Raw genomic sequence first — 25,312 nt, 5'->3', positions numbered from 1 at the left:
GGCTATTAGAACCAAAATTTATAAAATTATTACTAGTGCAAGAAGAATCAGCAGAAAATAAAAATTGGACAATAAAATGATAATGAGTTTACTACTAGAAGTAGACGAACTAAGTAAAAATGAAAATGAACTAGGCAGCTCTCAAACAATGAAGAACTCTTCTTCAGCTCCCTGAACATGAAAGCTTAATTTTCTGGTGCTCTTCTTCTGAATGAGAAGGCAGAAGTGATTTCAGAACGAAGGCCCAAATGAAACTCTTCCCGCATTGATCACATGTGTGTAAAGTTTCTCTCCGCTGTGGATCCTCATGTGATTCTTCAGCCTTGATTTACATTTGAAACGTTTTTTTTTTACATTGAGGGCAGGTGACAGTTTTTTGGCTTCTGTTTTTACTTTCTCGTCCACATCCATCAGATCTAAAAGAAACATTAAATAATGTGAGATTTCAAATGAGAAACAAATCTGAAATGAAAAGTGAAGCTCAAAGTCAAGATCACTGATGAGTTCAATTGTCATTTTAATCTCATCAAATCTGGTCATCAACTGCTGTGCACGATTATGATCTATTTCAATGTCATGAAGATGATTTGAGTTATAAAACACCAGTTTGGTCATGAAACTCTAGATGGCGCTTGACATTTAATCTGTAAGAAATCACATCGTTTCCTACACGGCACAAGCTGATTGGCTGCTGCTGCTTCCGCAACCAATTTGCTTGTTCAATATTTAAATAGTTTGGTTCAGTGTTTGCTTCAAGCTGGTCAAACAAAAATGTTGAAACTTTCTCTTGAGAATTAAAGCACCAACCTCTTTGTTCTTCAGTGTCATGATGTTTCATTCTGCAGGTTCTGGATCACTGGCGTTCTCTCTGTCCTCTCCTTCCAAGATGCTTTCTGGCAGTTCTGCTAAAAACAAACAAGTTTCATTTCCAACAGATATGATGTGAGTAATCAATGTTTCAGACTAATCACGTGTAAAAAACAAAAACATATTGAATCATCAGGTTTTGTCGAAGCCACAGCAACAAAACTTTTCTTTGATTGTTTTGATGATCAAAACCATATTTTCAAAACCGCAGGTTTGCGGTTTGGCCGTTCATCCACACACAAACGCAGCATCTGAAACCAAACTTCTTTGAAAACTCCTGCCAGAGTGAAGATTTTAATAAAACCTGGTTGCAGTGTTTGACGTGTAGATGGTGAAAACGTAGATTTTAACTTGGTAACGTCGGAGAGCGTGCTGTTATCTCTTTTGTTTGACGTCAGATTGTGCGCCACTATCTCCTTTGTTTACACGAGGCGAATCGCTCAGAATTTCTAGAGATGAAAATTGTGTCATGCACACTGTGCGTGGACCCTTGCGTATGCGTAAAAACCTAAGCAGAAATAATCTGGAAACATCCCTCTTGCTCTTTATTTTTGATAAGCACCATAGCAAATAAAAAATATGGATAACTGTTTGAAGAAATTAAAATACTGTTTGATGTTCTCCTTAATGCCCGGTACACATTGTAGGATTTTGGACTGTATCAGACAAAAGAGGACCAATCCTGGTTTCTGTGGCCGTGGCTCCCAAACCGTGGTGCTACGTCATACAGTGAGAGCCAAATAGTGGCTGTGATAAATTTCTAAAAGCGGCAGAAATTTAACATGATCAGCAGTGTTTGTTGCTACAGCCTTTCTACTGACTGGCCAAAAAATGCTAAATCAAATGGAGTAAGGATCAACACGACAGAGTGCTAAAACCTAAAACTATTTTCCTCAAGCTCTATTTGCAAAATTGACATACCAAGATGGCCTCTTCCCAAGCCATGACCTCTTTCGCTTCCTCTTTAATTCAACGCACATAAAAGCCACAATTACTGTGCAATTCACCTTGCCCTATTTACCATTAGCAAATGCTGATGACGTTTAATTCTTCTATACTAACTTGCGTCATAGCCTATGATTTTTTTTTTTTGCATTGGTCTGAACAGACGAATCTCATGAGAATTTTGCGCCGAACATTCGTGTTAGTGTGAAAATGTCCTGTCACTCATCGTGGCTGTTAGGAAACTAACTTAGAAGAGACATTTGTTTCTCAGCACATAAAGATGAACTACTTACCGTGATCTCAGACTGCGTTTATGTGGTTTCTCTGCTGTATGGATCTTCATGTGTAGTTTAAGGTGACTTTTAAAATAGAAACTCGCTTCGCACTGATCACATGTATGTGGCTTCTCTCTGCTGTGGATCCTCTCATGTGCTTTCAGATTTGATGGTTGACTGAATCTCTTGTCACAGTGTGAACACTTGTAAGGTTTTTCTCCAGTGTGAATACTCTGGTGCCGTTTTAAATTCTCCGCTGCAGTAAAAGTCTTCTCACATTTAAAGCACATGTACTCTCTCACACCAGTGTGAATTTTCTCATGTACTTTTAAATTTCGCCGCAGTGAAAAACTCTTTCCACACACAGAACATGAGTGTGGCTTCTCCTTCGTATGAACTGTCAGGTGTGCCTTCAGGGCTGATGCCTGAAGAAATGTTTTGCCACATTGATCACATGTGAAAGGCTTCTCTCCGGTGTGAACTCTATTGTGAAGTACAAGACTATGTTTGAGTGGGAAACTCTTTCCACACTTTTCACACATAAACGGCTTCTCTCCAGTGTGGACCCTCATGTGTCCTTTAAGGTATGCTGATTGACTGAAACTAATCCCACACTGATCACACGTGAACGGCTTCACTCCAGTGTGGACATTCATGTGCCCCATAAGATATGTTTTATTTGTGAACCTCTTCCCGCACTGATCACATGTGAAAGGCTTCTCTCCAGTGTGGATCATCATGTGCCTCTTAAGGTTTGATTTGCTTGGGAAACTATTTTCACACTGGTCACATGCATACGGCTTTTCTCCTGTATGAACTCTCATGTGAAGCTCAAGACTTTCTTTGTATGCAAAGCTTTTCCCGCACTGATCACATTTGAAGGGCTTCTCTCCAGCGTGGATCCTCATGTGACGCCCAAGACTTGCTTTAGCTGTGAAACTCTTTCCACACTGAGTGCAGGTGAATGATTTCACGTCTATTTTCTTTAAAAATGTCTGTTTAGTCTTTGAGCGACTCAAAGGTTTTTCTCCAGGTTTGACATGATGTTCCTCCTCCACTTCACTCAGTTCTTCACTCTCCTCGCTCTCTCTGTCCTTTTTATCCAGATGCTGTCTGGTAGTTCTGCCAAAAACAAACAAGTGTCATTTCCCACAGACACGGTGTAAGATGAATAACAAATATTTCAGACTAATCATATAAAACATTTTTTTTTTTAAATCCTGAATCCTCAGATTCAATGAAGCCATTGAAAAACACAATTCTATGGATAAAACACATCTGAAAATAATGGAGGTCACACGGTGAGCAGCTGCAGGAAATGTACACAAGCCAAGTTTTCCTCAACATGAAAATGCTTCACATCAAATGCTTTGAATAACACAGTTTGCCTTGGACGCTGAACAGATGCCTATGTTGTTTACTCTGATGTGGTATTATTACAATTAATAGGCTACTCACTCAGATGAGTATTATTAGAATGGTATTCAGTATACAACGTGCACTGTCAATTGTTTAATGGAAGTAGAACATCAACTAAACAAATGCCAAATTATGAAAAAGGCATTTAAATATGTAAAGGAAAATCCTTAAAAAACGCATTAAACTGGCAGTAAGAACAAATATAGCTGCAAGCACCAATTATTGGGGTCAAGCATAACAGATGCAAACAATGGAGCTAGCAGCAGACCAACTGCAAAAATTAGTAAATAAATCTAATAATTTTAAGCAAAAAAGTTCACAACTCATAAATACATTGAGTAGTAATGAGTTCCCTTTCGAAAGGGAACTGACACTGTGTCGATGACGCTATTGGGGAAGGACCTCCACATGAACCGGAAAAACTGAAAAACTATCCAATCACGGCAATCGAATTTGACCGGAGACAGCCTATGACGTCACTACTAGTGCGACCCGGAAGTGTAAAAGGGGCACCTAGAGAACATGTCATCCTCTTTTCGTCTTCAGGGACTGTTTTGTCTGATTTACAATTACCTGACACAACATCAGGAAGATCAGGCTTTTCCTAACTGAGCATGCAACACAACTTATCGAGCAGGCTCTGGTCATTTCTAGGCTTGACTACTGCAATGCTCTTCTGACTGGACTTCCATCATGTGCAACTAAACCTCTACAAATGATTCAACACGCTGCAGCTCGTCTTGTCTTCAACGAGCCCAAGAGGGCCCACGTCACTCCTCTGTTCATCTCTCTGCACTGGCTACCTCTTGCTGCTCGCATCAAGTTCAAGGCATTGACGCTTGTTTACAGATCTACAACAGGCTCAGCTCCCTCCTACTTTCTCTTGCTCCTACGAGTCTACATCCCTACCTTAAGCCTACGATCGGTCAACGAGCGACGTCTCGTGGATCCATCACAAAGAGCCAGAATGTTCTCATTCACGGTTCCATGCTGGTGTAAAGATCTATCCACCCTCATCCGAAATGCAGAATTCCTGACAACATTCAAAAGGCAGCTGAAAACCCATCTACTGTATGTGTGCACGCAGAGAAAACCATCTCTCAGAGAGAGTGCGAGTACTAGATAGTTTAAAATTGCTGAGTGTAGTATCGCCACCTGCAGCGCACTTGATGCTTGCCTTGTGCAACACATTTTGAGAGATAAGAGAGAAGACGTGAGTTTAAGAGAGGCGTTTCTCTTTTACACCCGTCAGAAGCTCGCGAGGGTGAGCTGCTGGATGAGGATGTGTTATCTCTTACATCCTCTGATCCGGCAGCAAGTGCTCTGCTGGCACCTAGCCCAATAGAGCAGGAGATGACTGATGAGGGTGAAGAATAGGTACAACCTGAACCCTCACACACCCTCCCTGTCCCGCGAACTGTTGGGTGTTATGGAGCGCGCTTCAGCTGCCGTGGGAGTGCGTGAAGGAAGGACCTGTTCGCGGCAGGTTGGATGAGCGGTTCCTTTCTGACCATGGAATAACCCATATTCTGCACGCATCTATCGTCAGCAGCGGGCAAACTAGGCTGATGTTAAGGGGATGCGTGAACGTGTATATCTCGCTGCTGGAGAAGCATTGACACTTAAAGCTCTGGCCCTGCCGGCAGGGCATACACGGCAGCAGGTCAAGCCAACCTGCTAAAGGATTTGGACAAGGGTCAGGGTCTTTAACCTGATGCAGTGGATGAGCTGCACCGCACCACAGATCTGCCTCAATTGGAAGGTTAATGGCAGTGATGGTGGCCACGGAGAGACATCTGTGGCTGAACCTCGCTGACATCGGGGAGAAAGAAAAGGGTCTTCTCTTTGATGCCCCTATTCGTGAAATGTGTTGTGGAAATGTGAAATTCGTATGTGGTGAAAAAGTTCAGAGAGGCGAAGGCACAATCCGAATACACACCCAGAAAGCCAGGGGGGCCTGGGCTATCCCAGTTTGAGGATCGGAGACAGGGCCAGAGGTTCAGGATCGCCTCTTGCGCTCCTCCTCCTACAAAGTAGGTCGCAGAGAAGGCGCAACTCAAGGAAGAAGAGGAATCTGAGGGAGGTGATCCAACACAGGCACACCCAGTGTCAGTGAGGGATCCCCTTCCTCTTAGGGTGAATAACATCCAGCCTCACCTCTATTCTTCCTCTCCCCCAGGCGCTTCTTACATCAAGCCTGAAGCCTGGACAGATGATGATATTTTCCGATTAAACGGAATGCTTCTGAAGGTCCGGAGTCGGGTTTGGTAGTGAGTGCACCCTTTCTAGCTTTTGGGTGGTAGGCCTTCATTCGAAGAATAGAATTTAGGCCACCGCTCTATGAACAGCAGGATAATCTTGGTAGGTCTTTATATAAGGTTAAACTTTAGACCTCGGCTCCCTGTTTAGAAAGTTTTAAGGGGTATGTTTGATAGGAAAATATTAGAATTAGGATATTAGGGCCTTCAGTTAGTAGCTTTTTTATAGGTAGGCTTGCATACCTTATCATAGACTTCCTTGTGTTAGAGTCATCAGGTTTACTGTATGTAGTAGGTGGTGCCAATCTTGGTCACCCAGTGATGTACAGGTTGGCTTCATCTCAGAGAAATCTCTAGTGAGGTGTTAGATTTTGGTGTATTTGGCCGAGCAGTGGTGTGGGTGGCTCGCCAATGTATTAGATTTCTCCAATACATAAAATAAGTAAGCTTGACCAGAGTTCTTGTGGGGAGAAGAATTTATTGAAGGTTTGTAGTGTAGCAGTCCTTCAGCAGCGATGTTAGCATGTCGCCCTTCAACAATCTTAACCCCAAAGTTCTGTGTCTTGAGACAGAACTTTGTACATGAAGACATAGCCTATGGGCTACAAACAATAGAAACCTGTTAGGACCTCCCACAGGAGATCGATCTAACTTGCTAATCCACTCTGAGCAATGCTGATTCTTTTTATTTATTCACACCAATCAGTTTCTATGGGCCATACATCTGAATGGGTCATTCATCTGTATGGGCCATTTGGCACACACCTTTGCAGACACAGACAGAGTGCATTACATCTGATACACAGTCACAATGTAAATGAATCTGATGACTGAAAATCTTTCAGAGGCCACCATGCATGAGAGCCTCAAACATATTCTGTTTCGCGTGAGAAGGCTACCTCCCATTTGGGGGTTTTCTCCCTAGGCCACCGTTTTGTATAAAGCTCCAGTTAGACCAACCAAGCATTGGCCCGCATCGGGCCACCTTGTATTTGTATAGCAGGTCTCCTCTCACTTCTGAGAGTTGGTTTGAGACTTTAGCTTGGAACTCAAATGTAAGATATTCAAGTGCCATCCCCACAAGCGATGCCGGGACATCCCTAGTAATGATCTTAGAGGATTGCCGAAATTGCAGTCTGTAGCAGGCATGACAAGCGGGTGTCAAAAACAAAGTTGCATAGCGCTATTTTTTCCGCTTTACCAAGAGCGCCACCTACTGTCAGAGATTGAATGTGCATTTACTGCCATTATTTTGCATTGGTCTGAACAGACAAATCTCATGTGAATTTTGTGCCGAACATTCGTGTTAATGTGAAAATGTCCTGTCGCTCCTGGTGGCTTTTAGGAAACTAACTTAGAAGAGACTTGGTTGATCAGCATATAAAGATGAACTACTTACCGTGATTTCTGTGGTTTCTCCACTGTATGGATGTTCATGTGTAGCTCCAGGTGACTTTTAAAAGCGAAACACTTCTTGTACTGATCACACGTATGTGGCTTCCCTCTACTGTGGATCATCTCATGTGTTTTCAGATTTGCAGACTGACTGAATCTCTTGTCACAGTGTAAACACTTGTAAGGTTTTTCTCCAGTGTGAATTCTCTGGTGCTGTTTTAAACTGTACGCTGTAGTAAAAGTCTTCTCACACTCAAAGCACATGTACTCTCTCACACCAGTATGAATTTTCTGATGTAGTTTTAAATTGTGTCGCAGTGAAAAACTCTTTCCACATTCAGAACATGAATGCGGCTTCTCCTTCGTATGAACTGTCAGGTGTTCCTTCAGGTTTGATGCACCAAAAAAAGATTTGCCGCATTGATCACATGTGAACGGCTTTTCTCCGGTATGAACTCTATTGTGAATTCCAAGACTATGTTTGTGTGTGAAACTCTTTCCACACTGATCACACGTGAACGGCTTCTCTCCAGTGTGGATCTTCATGTGCCCCATAAGACTATTTTTTTGTCTGAAGCTTTTCCCGCACTGATCACATGTGAAAGGCTTCTCTCCAGTGTGGATTCTCATGTGCCCCATAAGATTATTTTTTTGTGTGAAGCTTTTCCTGCACTGATCACATGTGAAAGGCTTCTCTCCAGTGTGGATTCTCATGTGTGTCTTAAGGTTTGGTTTGCTTGTGAAACTCTTTCCACACTGAGTGCAGGTGAAAGATTTCTTGGCTCTTCTTTTCTTTAAAAATGTCTTTTTAGTCTTTGAGCGACTCAAAGGTTTTTCTCCAGGTTTGACATGATGTTCCTCCTCCACTTCACTCAGTTCTTCACTCTCCTTGTTCACTTCCATCAGGTCTGAAATGAAAGAAAAAAAAAATTTTTTTAAAAATTGAATTTCAGTACATCAAAATAATTATGAAGAGAAATATGAAGTGAAATGACATAAGACAGCACTGATGTAAATATTATGTAAAATATTATTAACTTTTTGACCTATTTTCATAAATTAATACGTCCCTGAAACTTTCCATGAATGAGATGCATTGATCTTACAATTTTTATTTTTTTTAAATATCATAGGCTAGGGCTGTGCAATTAATTGAATTTTGATTTTGGTTCCCAACGATCACCAAAATAGTACAATCGAGTAAAAACAATTATTTTGCCATGTTCTGTTTTGCAAGAACACTCTTATTTTGTCTTGCGTTCTGAACGACACGCGCACTTACGCCCCTCCCGAAGCCATAAACTCTCTCAGCTTGAATGTTTAAACCAAGCGTGCCGCACAAGCCCTGAAAAGTGAAGCCAAAACGTCTCGATCGCCCCCCGGTGACTGGTCCTAGTATAGGTCATAAGCCCCGCCTCCCCCTGTTATTCAACGGGACGTGAGACCAACTAAACAATTAAATTACACTTCAAATATCTTTTTTTCAAAGGTGGTTTATTTCATTTGCTGTCGTTTTTATCACGCTGATGTAAGTTCAAGTGCCTGTTTCAAAAATAAGTTGGTTTTTAGTTAGTTACGTGATGCGGTGGTGTAACGTCATGATTGACAGCTGTGATTGACAGGTTCTCGAGCGAAGTAGTCACTGAAGCACCAATGGACATTTTTTTCGGGATCTTCGGAGGACTGAGGAGATTGTATTTACTTTATTTTAACAAGTCTCTCGTCATACTGCAATCATTTTTTTAAAAAGTGTGCAGAATCCACTCTCCCTCAGTGCATTCTGCGAGAGCGAGGGCGGAGCGTTGATTTCGCGGCTTTACTTCCTGCTCACTAGTACTACTGCGCAGGTCTGGTCCCGAGATCGCTACTGCGCAGACTCAAGTTCCAATATGTCAGCGCCATATCGGGACTCTGGCGGCTTCAGTTCTCATCAATGGAAGAGAGCGGAGGGGCGTCGTCCATCTTTTTTTACAGTCTATGGTTTAAACTGATAAGACTTAAAGAGTGAAAAGTGAAAATGATCAACTTTAGTTACGATGCAATACTGGCCCGATTGTGCAAGTGACAATTCCGTCATGTCCCGACTCCTAAACGCGAGAGTGTAGTTTTGACGCTTGCTTTGTCCAACTCATTTTGAGAGACAGAGAGAGAAAAGACGCAGCACCGCTGAACACTCACGCAGATTGTGAAATTGCGTCTTTGCGAAAGTTTTAAAATGATAGATTTGTTTTTAGAATCTGTGTGGATTAATTTAGGCTACTCATACAATCTACATGCTAAAGTGAATCAATGTTTGTGGGGGAATTTCCTGCATTATAAGTGGTAGAAAATTAAAATACTTGAAGTATTATCTGTTATATTATTTATTTCAATAGTTCAAAAAGTACAATAAATGTTCAAATTTCACATTTTTTAAGAATTGTTGAAAGGTGTCCTTTTAATAAATGCAACACATTCCCAAAGTCATGTGAAATAATCGTTACATAATCGTGATTTCAGTTGACCAAAATAATTGTGTGATTATTCCATTATTCCATAATCGAGCAGCCCTATCATAGCCACAAATATGCATAATTGCCAACGCCCTATTTAAAATAAATGACTTATAGGCAATTATGCTATGAGGCTAACTGGCATTAAAAATATACAATAGTTCCATAATTTTTATACCAACATTTAGATTGATAAAAAATGCATTTTTCTAATAACTTTTTAAATTTGTAAGGGCTGGACTTTTCGTTGCATTGACTTACATTCATTAGGGTTGGGACGATACATCTATCTACCGATTCAGTACTATCATGATACTTGGGTGTTGATACAATATGTATTGTGATTTTTAAGAATCGTGATTCTAGAAGTATTGGTCAAGTATCTTATTGGTCAAGCCAACCTGAGAGGTGGGACTTTTCTCAGGCTTTATAGAGCATCTACACAAGAGAGGACTCTCTCAACCAGAGTCAAGGACAACATCGAGAGATTGTCACAATTTCTTCACTCAATGCAGAAGCCAATCACAACTTCAACTATCGATTCACGGAACCAATGAGAACTAGGGGTGCACCGATCCGACTTTTTCAGTCCCGATACCGATACCGATGCCTGGGCTTTGTGTATCTGTCGATACCCGATACCGATCCGATACTATAGTTGAATTAATAATAAACTGTATACCTTCCACCTTATACCTTCCTTGAAGAGACTAAAGGCAGACTTTACTAACTAAACATAACTAAGACAAAATAACAGATGTATGTAATGTGTTGCATTCTTATTTATTTAAAAAACAATTGTGCATTCAAATCGAAAATAGAATATAATCAAACTTCTTTAAATAAATGTAAAAAAAAAAAAAAAATTAAATGTAGTGGTGGAAACAAAAAAACTGTGTATTGGTCAAACGTGTCACACCACCATCACAAACATGACCTGAATGCTCACTTAATCAGCAATGGCAAATTTAAATGTCAGTTTTAATGATCATTATGTTTCATATTTTTAAAAATGAAAACAAAAAGAAGCAGGGTTGTGTTTTATATTTCGTGTTGTTATAAATATGCAGTAAAGATAATCAATGTACACGTTTGCCTGATCCACATTTATGTGGCCATTAATATGTTTAAGATTTTTTTTTTAAATGAAAAGAGGCAGAGTGTTGTTTTATAACATACTTCGTTTTATTGTTGGCTAAAATATACATAAAGAGATTACCGGAGTAGCCAGAGCGAGCTGAGTGACGCGATCAAGAACGCTGCTGTTCCATTTGCAGAATAACCGGACTCGCGTCCTCTCGTCCTCGGGAGTTCGTTCTCCTGAGTCGAACTTGGCAAGTCCGAACTACCAAGGAGGACGCAAGTCCGAAGTTTGTGTACTTGGTATTGAGAAACGGCCTCTGGCTCGCTCCATGTGGCTTCTAGCATGCGACACGCGTGAAGCTGACGAATGACGTAGGTTCTGCTGCGACGACGAAAAAAAACAAACAAACCTGGATCGGCCCGTGGATCTGTTATTTTTTCCGATCCCCGATCCAGCTATTTTATCAGTATCGCGGCCGATATCCGATCCTAATATCGGATCGGTGCACCCCTAATGAGAACATCTTCAAAGATGTCACACCCTGCTTCCACTGCAAAGGAGAAGATGCAAGTAACTCGCATTTTAAAGAGAGGTTTAATAATAAGCGGTAGATGTATCTTAATGAGGTGCTTTGAAAGATGAAAGCTGATGGTTCTTTTCATAGTTAATTAACTTTTCCATAGTTTAATTTCCTGCTTCTGGTTTCATTCTGTCATTTTCATTTTACCCATGTATGTGTGATTGTGTCTGTGTGTTTAGAATAGTTGGGTTTGTGTTTTACAATTTCTGATCGTGTGAGACACTCAGCACTGTACATACTATGAAATAGGGGTCAACCGATATGTGTTTTTCAGGGCCGATGCCAATACTGATTATTACAGATCAAGTAGACCGATAACCGATATTTTGAACCGATATATAGGCCTATGTCTGGTGTGAAAATGTAAATTAATGTCAAAATTAAGAATAACCAAGGGTTTTGACATACTTTCTTTAAATGCTTTTAAACATATCTTTAAATCCGATATTATAATTAATACTAATAATAATAATAATAATAATAATAGTAATAATAATAATATGAAGATGTTTTTAGAACCGCAATCAAAAAGCATTTCTTATTCAAACGTATTCAATTTATTTACAGCTTAACAAAATCATTTGTTTCTAATATTAGTTAAAAGCTTTTATTTTGATGGGTTGCCGCTGAGATGAGTTTCTGTGTGTTAATGATATGACGATAGCTTTTCTATGGTGGCCGAGAGGTGCAAAACAAATCACAATTACAAAATCAAAATAACAATTCAGAAAACAAAATAACCATTCAGAAAACACAACGACAATTCAGAAAACAAAATAACAATTCAGAAAAAACAAAACGACAATTCAGAAAACAACGACAATTCAGAAAAAAACGGAAAAGGTAGGTATATTTTGAGAATGACGTACTTAGCACTGAATGGACGAGACACCTGTCAATCAAGCCAGAACCGGAATCAAGCGATACTGGAAGTACCGGTAGAAACAAATCGTACCCATCAATGTGCCAAAGATAGTTCGGTCCCATGGAGTGATATGTACGCCTAACGAATCTACGACGTGTACTTGTTCTGTCCCTGGTGGGTTGAGTTCTTGCAGCAGCCGCATATGTCATCACGTTAACACGCAACTTCTGCAGAAGTACTAACCACATTGTCCGGTAGCCGAACAACTGTCCTGGTTGACGCAGCTTTTAATGTCGTGGTATGACGAAAGATGAAATAAAAGAGAGCATTGCAGTGATGGCTTCCTTGTTGGTGTATTTACTCAGAATGAAGCATAAGAGAATATGCATAACAAAAGCAAAACATACATTCTCAACATGTTTATCACTTTTTTTTACAGTAATGACCATTGTAGACATAAGTGACTTTAAACATTCCATCACACTAGAAGGAAAAATATGATCAACAAGCTATATAACACTCTCTCTGTGCAGTTCTCATGCTCTAGCTATCCCCAAAATGACGTGTGGCAGCTGGTAGTAACACTCTAACCTCATGCTTTTTACAAACAAAATAAGACTGAAACAACATCATGTACTCTCATACACTCAAATAACATCGACATGACCATTTATAATGAATAGCAGGCTCTTCTTATTAAACACTCATGCTAACCATGTGCTCAGGCATACTAAACTCATGACACACTTATTAATATAGTAAATATTATGTGGTATGTCGCCAGCATGTCCACAATCACGGCACATGAATGCCCTTCTTCAAACTTAAGTTTAATGTGTTCTATTTTCGCATAGCAAAACAAAGTTGATCACAAGTTTCTTGACTGACAGGTGTCTTGTCCAATCAGTGATAAGTACGTCATTCTCAAAATATACCTACCTTTTCCGTTTTGTATGAATTGTCGTTATGTTTTCTGAATTGTCGTTGTGTTTTCTGAATTGTTATTTTGTTTTCTAAATTGTCGTTGTGTTTTCTACGGAGTCAGGCTTCCAGAGACTCAAGCCAACTGCAGAACCAAGAAATACTCTAAAGAGTGAGTTCTACCGCACAGAGATGTTCCCCAGTATTCACAACAGTATTGATGAGAAGGTTAAAGCACTGCTAAAGCCCAATAAAGCAGGTTATAAGTTGGCTTTAACCACAGACTGCTAGTCCGGTACAAATGAACCCCTAATGAGTCTAACATGCCATTTCAAATTTGGGAAATTTGACAAAGACAAAGTGAGTGGTTGTTCTCAGGTACAGTGGTGCTAACTAGGGGTGTGCATGGTTAACCGATTAACCGATTAACCGTTAAAAATTGCGTAACCGAGTGAAACATTTTGCTCGGTTAAGTGGCGTCAATGGCGTGCATTGAATTTAGTTGTAATACATTTTTGCACCACCAGAGACCGCTAGACCAGTTTTCTAATATGAAGCGGGCAAAGAAAGCGCGCGTCCGAGAGTGAAGGCAAACATAGTATCCGCGCCATAGTATCCGCCGAGTTTCATCACAACAGTTTTACCCGCAGAGTCCGTTTACCGTTACATTAACCCATACAATTTGTATTATGCATTTCCTAAACATGTACCTGCTAATCAAACACTTTATATGAACAAACTACTAATCTATAAAACACAATCGGTCTTCCGACCTTTTACTATTGTGTTGATATGCGCGAGGGAGAGAGAGCAATACAGCGCTCGTGTTGTTTGAAGGCGGTGAGAGTGCGCGCGCGCGCGGCCGGGGCTCTCTCTCTCACTGTTTGTTCTTATGTGCCCTGTCCACTGATCTAAATAATTAGTTGTTACGACGACTTATTTGTTCCCTCGTTTTAATAAATCGTGGACACGTTGAACTAATTCCCTCCCTCCATTTTGATTTAACGAATTACAACGTGGCCAAAAACAGTTTGATACTATTAATTAGTGAATGCTAAATACCTATTTTTTGTGAATTGGTGAATATTCAGGTGAATTATTTAGTGGCCACGAATTAATAAACTGTTTTTCTTACCTGTGAAGATAGCTCTTCAGTGAAGGCTGACTATATTCTCGTACAGCTTTTTGTTCCTTTTTTTTTGTGTGAATTGGTGAATATTCAGGTGAATTGTTTCGTGGCCACGAATTAATAATACCTCAGCACGATTTACAAGACCCTTCTCGATCGCAGCGGCAACGAGCACTTTGATCACTTGATTACAAAAACAAAACATTTCAGCGCTAGATCGCCTTTAAAAAAAAAACGAACGAAATGAATGCTCTGCTAGTTAACTGGAGATGTTTTGTTTATTTGTATTGGTATTCGTGCCGCGAGATGTTTCAAAAGTGGTGGGGACAATATCGACCTTAGAAAATAGTGGTGGGGACATGTACGTCCCACCCGCAAATTACGCCTATCTCGGGGTTGCGGCGCGCACACTATGGTTAACCGAGTATTAACCGCTAAGGGCCTCGGTTAACGGTTAATGAAAAACTTGAAAACGTGCAGCCCTAGTGCTAACATTGTTAAAGGGTTAGTTCACTCAAAAAATGAAAATTCTGTCAGTAATTACTCGCCCTCATGTTGTTCCAACTCCGTAAGACTTTCGTTCATCTTCGAGAAACAAATTAAGATATTTTTGATTAAATCTGAGCGCTATCTCACTCCTCCATAGGCTTCTATGTAATTGAAACTTGCCGGCCCAGAAAAGTTAGTAAAGACTAGGGGCTGCCCGATACTGGGAAAATATGTGATATGCGATGTTGAGTATTGTGATAACGATATGTCTTGTGATATAACATTTCCCTAGAGAAATGCTATTTTTATTAAGCTTTTTTATCATTTATATGTAATGATCATACTAAAATAAACAGGTAGGCTAACAGATATTCTTCTGATCTTCAGAAGAATATCTCAATTTTTTCGTAAGGAGTACACTTGCACAACTTTGATTAATGTTTGTCTGTGAGACTGGGTTATTGTTACTTGGCATTTCATAAGCAGTTTTGGTAGATTTGGGCTTACACTTCATAATGCTCCCTGAGGTGGCGTTCCAGATGACTGTGGAGATTAGTTGTATTTTCTCTAATCGTGGCCACAATTTTTCGGCACAACTTAGTAACACCGTCACTAATGTCCACACATCACGGTTTTTGCATGTGCAAATTCGTTATTTCAAATGTAGGCGTATAATGGAAGCACGTTTTTCCAGGCCCGCCTATGCAACGAAGAGATGAGAACACTCAACTTTACAGAACGCCGCAATATCACCGCAGGTCACGTGACAAAAACCAACCGATCAGCGCAGTGGTGTTGTGGTAAAAAAAGAGGTGGGTAAACTATAAATTCTGGTGGACCACGACGTGGTCACCCAGTAAGGTGGGCCACTGCCTACCGGTGTATGTGTATCCTGATGACATCGCTATAGGCTATCATTTGATGGTACTAACAAGGGTATCACTGGTTGTTCCCTCATCATAGGTCACACAATCACTATTCAATTCATACATAAATCTAAGTTCTTGTTAAAGAGACTCAAAAAGGAATAATATGGTTGAAATCTATCAAGTTTACTAAATGACAAAACAGAGAAAACAAAAATATTTAAGAGAGATAGAGAGGGAGGCTTATATCCAGGGCTTCCAATGCAATGCACTTGTGCATAATGATTAGGGATTTGGGATTATTTTCATAGTCGATTAATCTGTTGAATACTTCCTCGATTAATTGATTAGTTGTTTGGTCTATCAGAAAAATGTGGATCAGTTTTTCCCTGTAGAGGGAAAAGTCTTTAACCTGGTGCAGGCTTGATTCCCTCTGAATCTCTTGTACAGTTGGGTTTCAACATGCTCCCTACATTAAACCAGCTGCCTGTAATGAATTAAAAAAATCACTTTTTTTGTATCGTTTTAATGATTTCCTGTTGCGGCTGCGATCAAGTTTCATTCTCGCGCAGCTTGTTTAGTAACTTCACGAGCGTGTGTTTTCTGCTACGTGTGTGCGCCGTTCTCTTTGTTCCGTGTGTGTGTGTGTGTGTGTGTGTGTGTGTGTGTGTGTGTGTGTGTGTCGGCGCGCTGCACTCTCTGCTCAATATTCTGCTCTGTGTTTGCGCTGCGCGTTCTGCTCTGTCGTTAACGGCCCAAATGCTCGAATCATGTAGGCTACCGATCGGCGATCACGCACCGGAAAAGCAAAGTCCGCTCAAATAACGTGAAATTTAGAGGTGAATAAACGCAATGTAGTGGTGAATAAACGCAATGTAGAGGTGGATAAACGCAATGTAGAGGTGGATAAACGCACTTTGGAGGTGGGCAAACGCTATTTCTGAATTTTGGGAGGTGCGTAAACGGTGTTTACGTGCGTTTAGCCTCCACTACATCCCTGGATCAGCGTTTCCGTAACAATGTCGAAAGCTCGGCCGAACAGCTGATCATAGCCGTACAGGGCGGGATTTTATTTATTTATTTTTATTTATTCTGAGATTTTTTTGCCTAAATTACCGCTGGGTGTGAATTGTGCTCAAAAAACATTGCCTCTTCTCTGACAAGCGTTATGCACATGACGCAGCTGACATTAACCACATGTTCAATAAAAAAAAAAACAGTATATATATTTATCCAGTAATGAAGTGTTTCTGTGTTGACAAGAATCTTGGCGATGTCTTAACAGCCGGGATTTGCACACAATGCATCCACTAATGTCCGATTTGCCACCATCCCCTAATAATTCCTTTGAACTGATTCATTTTACCCATACAAAAATGTAATATATGGCCATATATGTACTTATATTTTAAATAGCATGACATATATCTATACATATATTTGACTTGTATGAGAACACAATATATGCCTGCAACATATATCTATACATATATTTGACTTATCTGAGAACACAATATATGCCTGCAACATATATCTATACATATATTCGACTTATCTGAGAACACAATATATGCCTGCAACATATATCTATACATATATTCGACTTATCTGAGAACACAATATATGCCTGCAACATATATCTATACATATATTCGACTTATCTGAGAACACAATATATGCCTGCAACATATATCTATACATATATTCGACTTATCTGAGAACACAATATGACTGCAACATATATCTATACATATATTCGACTTATCTGAGAACACAATATATGACTGCAACATATATCTATACATATATTCGACTTATCTGAGAACACAATATATGTTCAACATATATCTCTACATATATTCGACTTATCTGAGAACACAATATATGACTGCAACATATATCTATACATATATTCGACTTATCTGAGAACACAATATATGACTGCAACATATATCTATACATATATTCGACTTATCTGAGAACACAATATATGCCTGCAACATATATCTATACATATATTTGACTTATCTGAGAACACAATATATGACTGCAACATATATCTATACATATATTCGACTTATCTGAGAACACAATATATGTTCAACATATATCTCTACATATATTTGACTTATCTGAGAACACAATATATGACTGCAACATATATCTATACATATATTTCACTTATCTGAGAACACAATATATGCCTGCAACATATATCTATACATATATTTCACTTATCTGAGAACACAATATATGCCTGCAGCATATATGAACATGTATGTGTCCAAACATGTGAAGAAAATATTTGAGTTCATCCATATATGATACCATATATCTGCATATATTACAGTATAGTATTGGTTTCTCGCATATATGGACAACATTAATTATAAATATGTGACATACATATTTGTTTTCAACATATTTAATAAATGTATGTAAACATACACTGTAACCCTTTACTGTAAATTTACAACGAATTTCTTACAGAATTGTAGGCTACTGTATGTCCATAATACAGTATTAAGCTGTATCTTTTACAGAACAGCTGTAAATATACAGCACATTTATGTTTTCGTCCTGATAAATTCGTTACCATCATACTGACTGAAAAGGCATTGCATTGTGGGATTGATTTCTTTCGCGCTCAATTCAGTTCAAATGTGACGCGTCATGCGAGCAGACAGTAACGTTAGGCAGCTACAACAGGCAAACTCGTTTTGTCAGCGGGATTCAACTGAACAAATAATCATTCCTGTTATCAAGATAAACAATGTCTGCGAATCTGTGAGCAATTTTAAAGCTTTTTTGAGGTTCGGTTCGGTTCGGTTCGGTTCGTGTTTCAAACATTAGTTGCCTGTGACGCAGCAGAAAATGGACGACGTTAACGGTAGCAGCTACCTGAAGACGGATGGAAGAATTTGTCATTGAATAATCTAACCTGCGCGTGACGATACGTGGGATTTAGAGTTTGAGAAGATGGAGAATTGTTCAACTGAGTGATACGGTAAGCCAATATATAAGTTTTTTTTTTTTTTTTTGCGTTCGCATTTCTACATTGTTTTCACGTATTTGGTTTGATTTTGCGAACGCGGTTTACTACCGTGGCCGCGCAAGCAATTCACTGACTCTGTTCCACCTGTTTACCAAGTAACGTTAACTTCGACATTTCATATAATAGACAACCTTTACCATGCTATTTGCATGACGTGCATTTGATATTTTTTTCGTTTTAGGCTTTGTAATCTGATGGCCATTGTTAATGTAAGTGCTTTTAAGTAGTGTTACAGTTATAGTCTATGTTGTAAAAAAAAAAAAAATGCTGTCAAATTCTGTCAGTTCTGTGATCGTGCTTTTGAATCGTTGTCAGAATTTTGCTAGCACATGAAAATCCATGTTCCTAATGCTGTTTTCAAATGTAGTAGGCCTGTTCCTGATTGCCATCCCATGGTCCTACAACTACTCCCTAATTCAAAGAAGTTAGACGGTGTTATCCTTCAAGCAGATAAGTAGAGATTATTCAGCAAATCTCATTAATTTGTAATATGTTTTATGTTTTGGGTTCTGTTGATCAAGGTTGTGCTGTCCTTTTTAAAAATTGTTTCAGAAATTTGCATCGCTGATGTCCAGCAATCTACATTTGCCAGAAAGTCCACGACTTATTTCCTGGTATGTAAACATTAAAGGGGTAGATGAAACCTAAAATGAAAAGCCATCATTTACTCACCCTACTGCAAAATATGTTTTTCTTAATTAGTGTTTTTATTTTGTTTCCAGTCCAGATATCTACAATTCTTACATGAAGAAGCATTTATTAGACACAAAAATTGTCTTGTTTTCTGAAAGAATAAGTCAAAATTAAGTGAGTTTATGCTTAAAACAAACAAAATTATATGCCAGTGCATTTTAGCATTCTAACCAATTTTAATTTTTAGTTGAAAAATTTAATTCATAGAACTATGAATAGACAACTACATCGAACCACAGTGGAACCCACAGTAGTTATTTTAATTATTAATATTATTTATTTATTCTTTTTTTTTTTTTTCTTTTTTATTCCATTACAGGTCAATCTCTAAGCAACCAGTGCTGGATATTAAGTTTGGAAGGTCAAGGTGTGTGTGAAGGATCACAGCCTCTTCATCACTGGCCTGGCAGCGCTGTTTGCCTCCTCCTATAACTTCAGCTTGCAGTACCAGGAAGAGGCAGCACCTTGAGTTTGGTCAGAGGTTAGTCATTGGCATATTTGCCATTCATACATATATATATATATATATATATATATATATATATATATATATATATATATATATATATATATATATATATATATATATATTAGACTGAATTGTGTCACTAACCTTGACTTGACAGTATTTATTAAGCTGACTACTGGTATGAACAATATGGCCCTGGTTTCCATACAGGGCTTAGCTTAAGCCAGGTCTAGGCCTTAATAAAATTAGGGTATTTAAGCAGCTTTTATAATAATGTATCATTAAAAAAAAAAAAAAACATTACTGGTGTGCATCTTGAGACAAAACAGTGGCAGTCATATATTTTAAGATATATCGGTGCAAGTTGTTTTCAGTTGAAGGATTAGTGAAAATTCTGTCATTAATTACTCGCCCTCATGTCGTTCCAAACCTGTAAGACCTTCGTTCATCTTCAGAACACAAATTAAGATATTTTTGATGAAATCTGAGAGGTTTCTGAACCACCCATAGACAGCAACGTCTTTGCAACTTTTAAGGCCCAGAAAGCTAGTAAAAACATTGTTTAAATAATCCATGTAACTAGTGCAACCTTAAAGGAGAACTCCGGTCAATTTTAACATTGAGCTAATTTTTTTGTAAATTTGGAGTGCTGTCAATACAGAGAACAACGACAAAAATCGGTGTTGCCTACACCGTGTTATCCTCTTTTTAAAATTTGCACCCTGTTGACTTCAATTTTTAAACCTGCTTTTAGCCTCTTAACATCCTTGATGTGTCATACAAGTGCCCAGCCATGTGAGTGATTCCTTCAGAGTGAACACGGGTGAATCTGACTGCAGTAGATGTGAAAGATATCTTGTTGAAACATCTACAAATGTCCGTATATAGGTGAAAATGCCCCTTGAAATCAATTTAAGGTGGCAAATATATTACCCCTTAATAAAAAATGTTAATTTCTGTCACTGCTGTAAACTGACCACTGCATAGAATATGAATATCTTTGTCAGTCAGCTGTCAACAGGCCTAAACAAGCCATGGCACCAAGCACAGAAACACAATCCGTAAAATGTTATCTAATTATTATCAAGAAAACTTTGAAAATATCGATTGAGACATATTTTGTCAATATTGCTCACCCCTAATGCATGGTATTAATTTTGATTTCTTCGGGTCTTAAAAAGGTCTTAAAAAGCCTTAAATTTGACTTTAAAAAATGTGCAGAAACCCTGCTTCATAATATTTAGGTTGAACCACTGTAGCTATATATTTACCAATGTTTTTACCACTTTTCTGGGCTTTGACAGTTGCAATGATATTGATATCAATGGAAGGACAAAACTATCAGATTTCATCAAAAATATCTTCATTTGTGTCCCGAAGATGAACAAAAGTCTTGAGGGTGAGTAATAATGACAGAATTAAAATTTTTGGGTGCAAACATGCATTTAGTCTGGTAAATCATGTTGTCATATATGCAATAAACTTGCAAGGCTTGCAATTAAGTTAAATGATTTCTGTCACAAAGGTTTGGGCTGGATTCTGGCAGTGTGTGCTCTATATAAACGGAGAGTCTAAAGACTGCCTTTCCACTGATACTCTGATGGCACCGGATGAGGGCATGATATTGTTAATGAGCTGGGTGATGAGTAGACAAAAGTTGTAGAATAAAACTTTAAATCTGGCAACCCCACTTCCAAAAATTTAGTTAGTTGACAGTGTGCATGTAAACAGACACATTGAGTTGATGTATTTTACCAGGGCAGAAAAAATATCAGTTATTGATCACAACATCCAACATTGCATTTTTTTTTTCACAACATCCAACATTGCATTTATTTTATTTTTTTCATGTTGTTCAGTTTTAGACCGCTTTTGTGCTGTCTCTCTTTGTCAAAATATATACACTCAGTTAATAATATTTAATTGTTGTTTTTTCTGCCTTTTAGACGCTTTCTTGACATCAATCCTGAACGTGGATCAAAAACAAAGAAAGGACAAGTAACTTCAAAGAAAACTGGCCAAGTTGTGCAAAACAAGAACACCACTGTAAGCCTACAGGTGTCCTCACTTCTGCGAAACCTGGCAGACTTTGAATGGGATTTCGTTTGCACTTTTATGGACTATGGTCGTTATAAAGCTTGGAAGAGCCAGGACATTTTTTAATAGAACTCTGATTGTATTCGTCTGAAAGAATAATGTCATATACACCTAGGATGACTTGAGGGTGAGTAAATCATGTGCTAATTTAAATTTTTGGGTGAACTATTCCTTTAATTAAGTGCTAACTGTTACCTGTTTAAGTGTTAAAATTGCATTTTATGTTTAAAAAGTAATTCAGCCAACATGTTCACAGAAGGCAATTTAACTAAATAAATGTTTTAAAACCCAGAAAATGTTTTCTTTTTCCTAGTGTGACTACTCTTATGAAACCTTAAAGTATAATATTTTAATTATGTAATAATAAAAGCAGTATTCCCTGTAAAAATACAATTTATTGCTGTCGACAAGTTTAATGTAAAATGTGGTATATACTGTATTTGGTAATTACAGTGGAGTACTGTAAATGCTGTTTACTGTAGTAGTGTTGTAAAAATACAGTATGTGGATAGCAACCCAGCTGCCAGTATTTAACTGTAAATTTACAGTGAAAAGTTTTACAGTGTACATGCATGTGATACTGATGCATTTTTAAAACTGTGGCATATGGTTATGGTACTTTGTGGATGTATTTGTCAAAAATGACAAAGAAAACACTGCATTATTGTATTAAAATACTATATTTGGTATTCACACAATAGACAATCTCAAACTATAGGCATTTAATTTCAAGGCATTCAGATATAAGGTTTGTATCCCTAATACATGTGAAAGTATGTACTATAGAAATAATATATGCATGTATAAATATATGCGTCATATATGCGTGTATACATATATGCGTCATATATGCGTGTATACATATATGCGCCATATATATGCGTGTATACATATATGCGCCATATATGCGTGTATACATATATGCGCCATATATGCGTGTATACATATATGCGTCATATATGCGTGTATACATATATGCGCCATATATGCGTGTATACATATATGCGCCATATATGCGTGTATACATATATGCGCCATATATGCGTGTATACATATATGCGTCTTACATATATTTCACATTTATGTGCATATACGGGAAAATATATGGCACTTACATGAAAACGGCCATTTTTGATATATTTTGAAATATATGTTTCATATATGTATATGTGTTTTACATATATGAATTTTGCATATGTTCTCATATATGCAGCAAACATACATGGGCACTAACATTATATATGTAATTTACATATATTGACATATATTACATTTCTGTATGGGTAATGACTGGTTAAAACAACTGATCTGTCCAAAACTGAACTATGGAATCGGTGTATACTATACAGTGTATACATTTACTCAGAAGAACACCTCTGAAATGAGAAAATGAGAAAATGTGCTTACCCCATTTTGCAAGAGTTGTTAGTTAGAAATTTAAGCCTTAATTCACAGTAGGCTATTTTCAGGGTATTGATATTGTCTGAGTAGTAAATTACTTGAATCAATTAGTTCAGACTGAAGTGAGGTGAAACTAGAAAAAAGCTAATAGTTGTTAGCTAGCTGCTAATTTTATTCAATTGTATATGGTAGAAAATTAGACTATTTGTTAAAATAAACATTTTAATACTACTTTTATTATTGATATGATTATATACCAAAATCATTGTTATATGGTGTTTAGCATGCTCTCTAAATGCATGAATTTTATCATACAAAAAAAAAAAAAAAAAAAAAAAACACTTTCTGATTTCACTTCTCCCATCTCAGCCTAGATTTCTGCCCAAAATTGCAGATTGCATTTATTCAGATAATTGTTTTAACTAATTGTATATCAGCGAGGGGTAAGAATTGTTGGGAACCTGTATTGTACAATGTGGACTCACAACAAACTCTCAAATGAGTGAAAACCTAGCAGTCTTGACATGTACAAATTTGTTACTAATTTAAACTAATAAAAGTATTGTCTACATATATAGTTGCCCTTTCATTCTTTGTGTTATTGTGCTTTTACCCTAGTTTGTAGGGTATAGAGATGTTTGTGAACAGTCATGGTATGTGTGTTGTGAATAAATGTAAAAATGTAATACAACAAGTGTATTTCATCATAACATGACTGACTAGCAATTTACCTTGTATATCAGCATGTCACCACTAAAGCCTTGTCTTGCATGTGTACTATATCTTCAGATTATGACTAGTATGCCAGTAACATCACAGGTTTATCATGGACAAACAACTTTTCTAGCAGGATTACTAATGTTACCATAAAATAAATAAAAGGTTACAGAAACAGTGCAAAACAATTGCACTATTAAGGACAACAGGTTCATTACAGGAAAATTCCAAGTATTACTGCAGGAATATGACAGTAGCACAAGAATATCACAGCAATATTACATACAAAACAACAAAATCCTGTGGTAAAGCGTCCCAAAAAACAACACAATACTATACACTTACCACACCAGCTTCGTTTCGTGTGTTACTTTTGATGGTTTATCACATGAAATACCACAGGAAATGTTTGCAAGGGGTGTCTAAAGCTTTGTTAGCGTATTAATGTACCAGACCAGTCATTAAAGATGAATCTAGAAAAGACACCAACCTGCTTGTTCCTCATGTTTTATTCTCCAGGGTTCTGGTTCACTCGAGTCCTCCTCAATCTCCTCTTTTAACAAACACGATCTTCTCAGTTCATTTGCAGCAACTCCACATATTCCTGCTCGATTCAAAACTTCTGGTAACTTCTATGAGAATGGGAATATTACAGGCATGTATTCAATCGATTCAAAATCTTTCTGGACTAAAAGTACAGTTTGTATGAAGCCAGTAGCACGATAACACCAGAGATCAAGCTGTAAACTCATCTTGAAAACAAACGCATGACTCACCGCCACCCGCTGGACTGGAGAGTGAAGCGTCGAGAGTCTGAGGGAAAATACTTGGAAAGAAGATACTAGATAGGAGAGGTCATTCTGTAAATACTGGGATTCGATAATATTTCAACTTGGATTTTTTTTTTTTTTTAAACTACATATAAATCATTTGCTAAACATCCCACAGCATTAGACATATTAAACCTCCAAAAAATCATATTTTCCCACCTCAGGCATTTAAGACCTTATATTTTTCAGATTTAAAGGGCACATATTATGCAAAATTCACTTTTACATGGTGTTTGAACATAAATGTGTGTTGGCAGTGTGTGAGCAAAACCACCCTAGAATGATAAAAATCCACCCAGTAGTTTTTTTACTATCTCGATAAATCATAAGCACTGTCTCAGAACACCCTGTTCTAGATTTTCCTCACTGTGACGTAGAAATGAGCTAAGCCCCACCGACGTGATTTGATTGACATCTGGTTTTGGCATAGACCCCGCCCTCGGTGATCTGCATCCTCCATTGTTT

General features: G+C 38.0%; 1 protein-coding gene across 2 annotated transcripts; it reads right to left on the bottom strand.

Annotated features, from left to right (window-relative positions):
• LOC307162206 (uncharacterized protein) lies at positions 1–24,778 on the bottom strand. 2 transcript variants are annotated; one of them, XM_079877402.1, is made up of 5 exons: positions 24,508–24,778; positions 7,164–8,067; positions 2,106–3,209; positions 808–902; positions 1–416 (listed from the first exon to the last, which is right to left on the bottom strand). In XM_079877402.1, the coding sequence occupies exons 2-4, from the start codon at positions 8,060–8,062 to the stop codon at positions 854–856; spliced, it is 2,052 nt and encodes a 683-aa protein (XP_079733528.1). In that variant the 5' UTR covers positions 8,063–8,067; positions 24,508–24,778; the 3' UTR covers positions 1–416; positions 808–853. The 2 variants fall into 2 exon arrangements, with proteins under 2 accessions (XP_079733528.1, XP_079733527.1); XM_079877401.1 differs by having other exon boundaries at positions 8–416; positions 808–905.
• Between the last annotated feature and the right edge of the window lie 534 nt (positions 24,779–25,312).

Source organism: Squalius cephalus (genome assembly GCF_949319135.1).
Source record: "Squalius cephalus genome assembly, chromosome: 1".
Classification (NCBI taxonomy): domain Eukaryota; kingdom Metazoa; phylum Chordata; class Actinopteri; order Cypriniformes; family Leuciscidae; genus Squalius; species Squalius cephalus.
Note: the sequence above shows the minus strand (reverse complement) of the source record. Positions and strands in the feature narration are given on the sequence as shown.

Excerpts from the sequence above, each read along its gene's own strand:
- LOC307162206 (XM_079877401.1), bottom strand. The coding sequence starts at position 8,062 with ATGGAAGTGAACAAGGAGAGTGAAGAACTGAGTGAAGTGGAGGAGGAA. Across the intron at positions 3,210-7,163 it reads GAGAAACCACAGAAATCACG|AACTACCAGACAGCATCTGG; the intron begins GTAAGTAGTTCA and ends TGTTTTTGGCAG. Across the intron at positions 906-2,105 it reads AAACGCAGTCTGAGATCACG|CAGAACTGCCAGAAAGCATC; the intron begins GTAAGTAGTTCA and ends GTTTGTTTTTAG.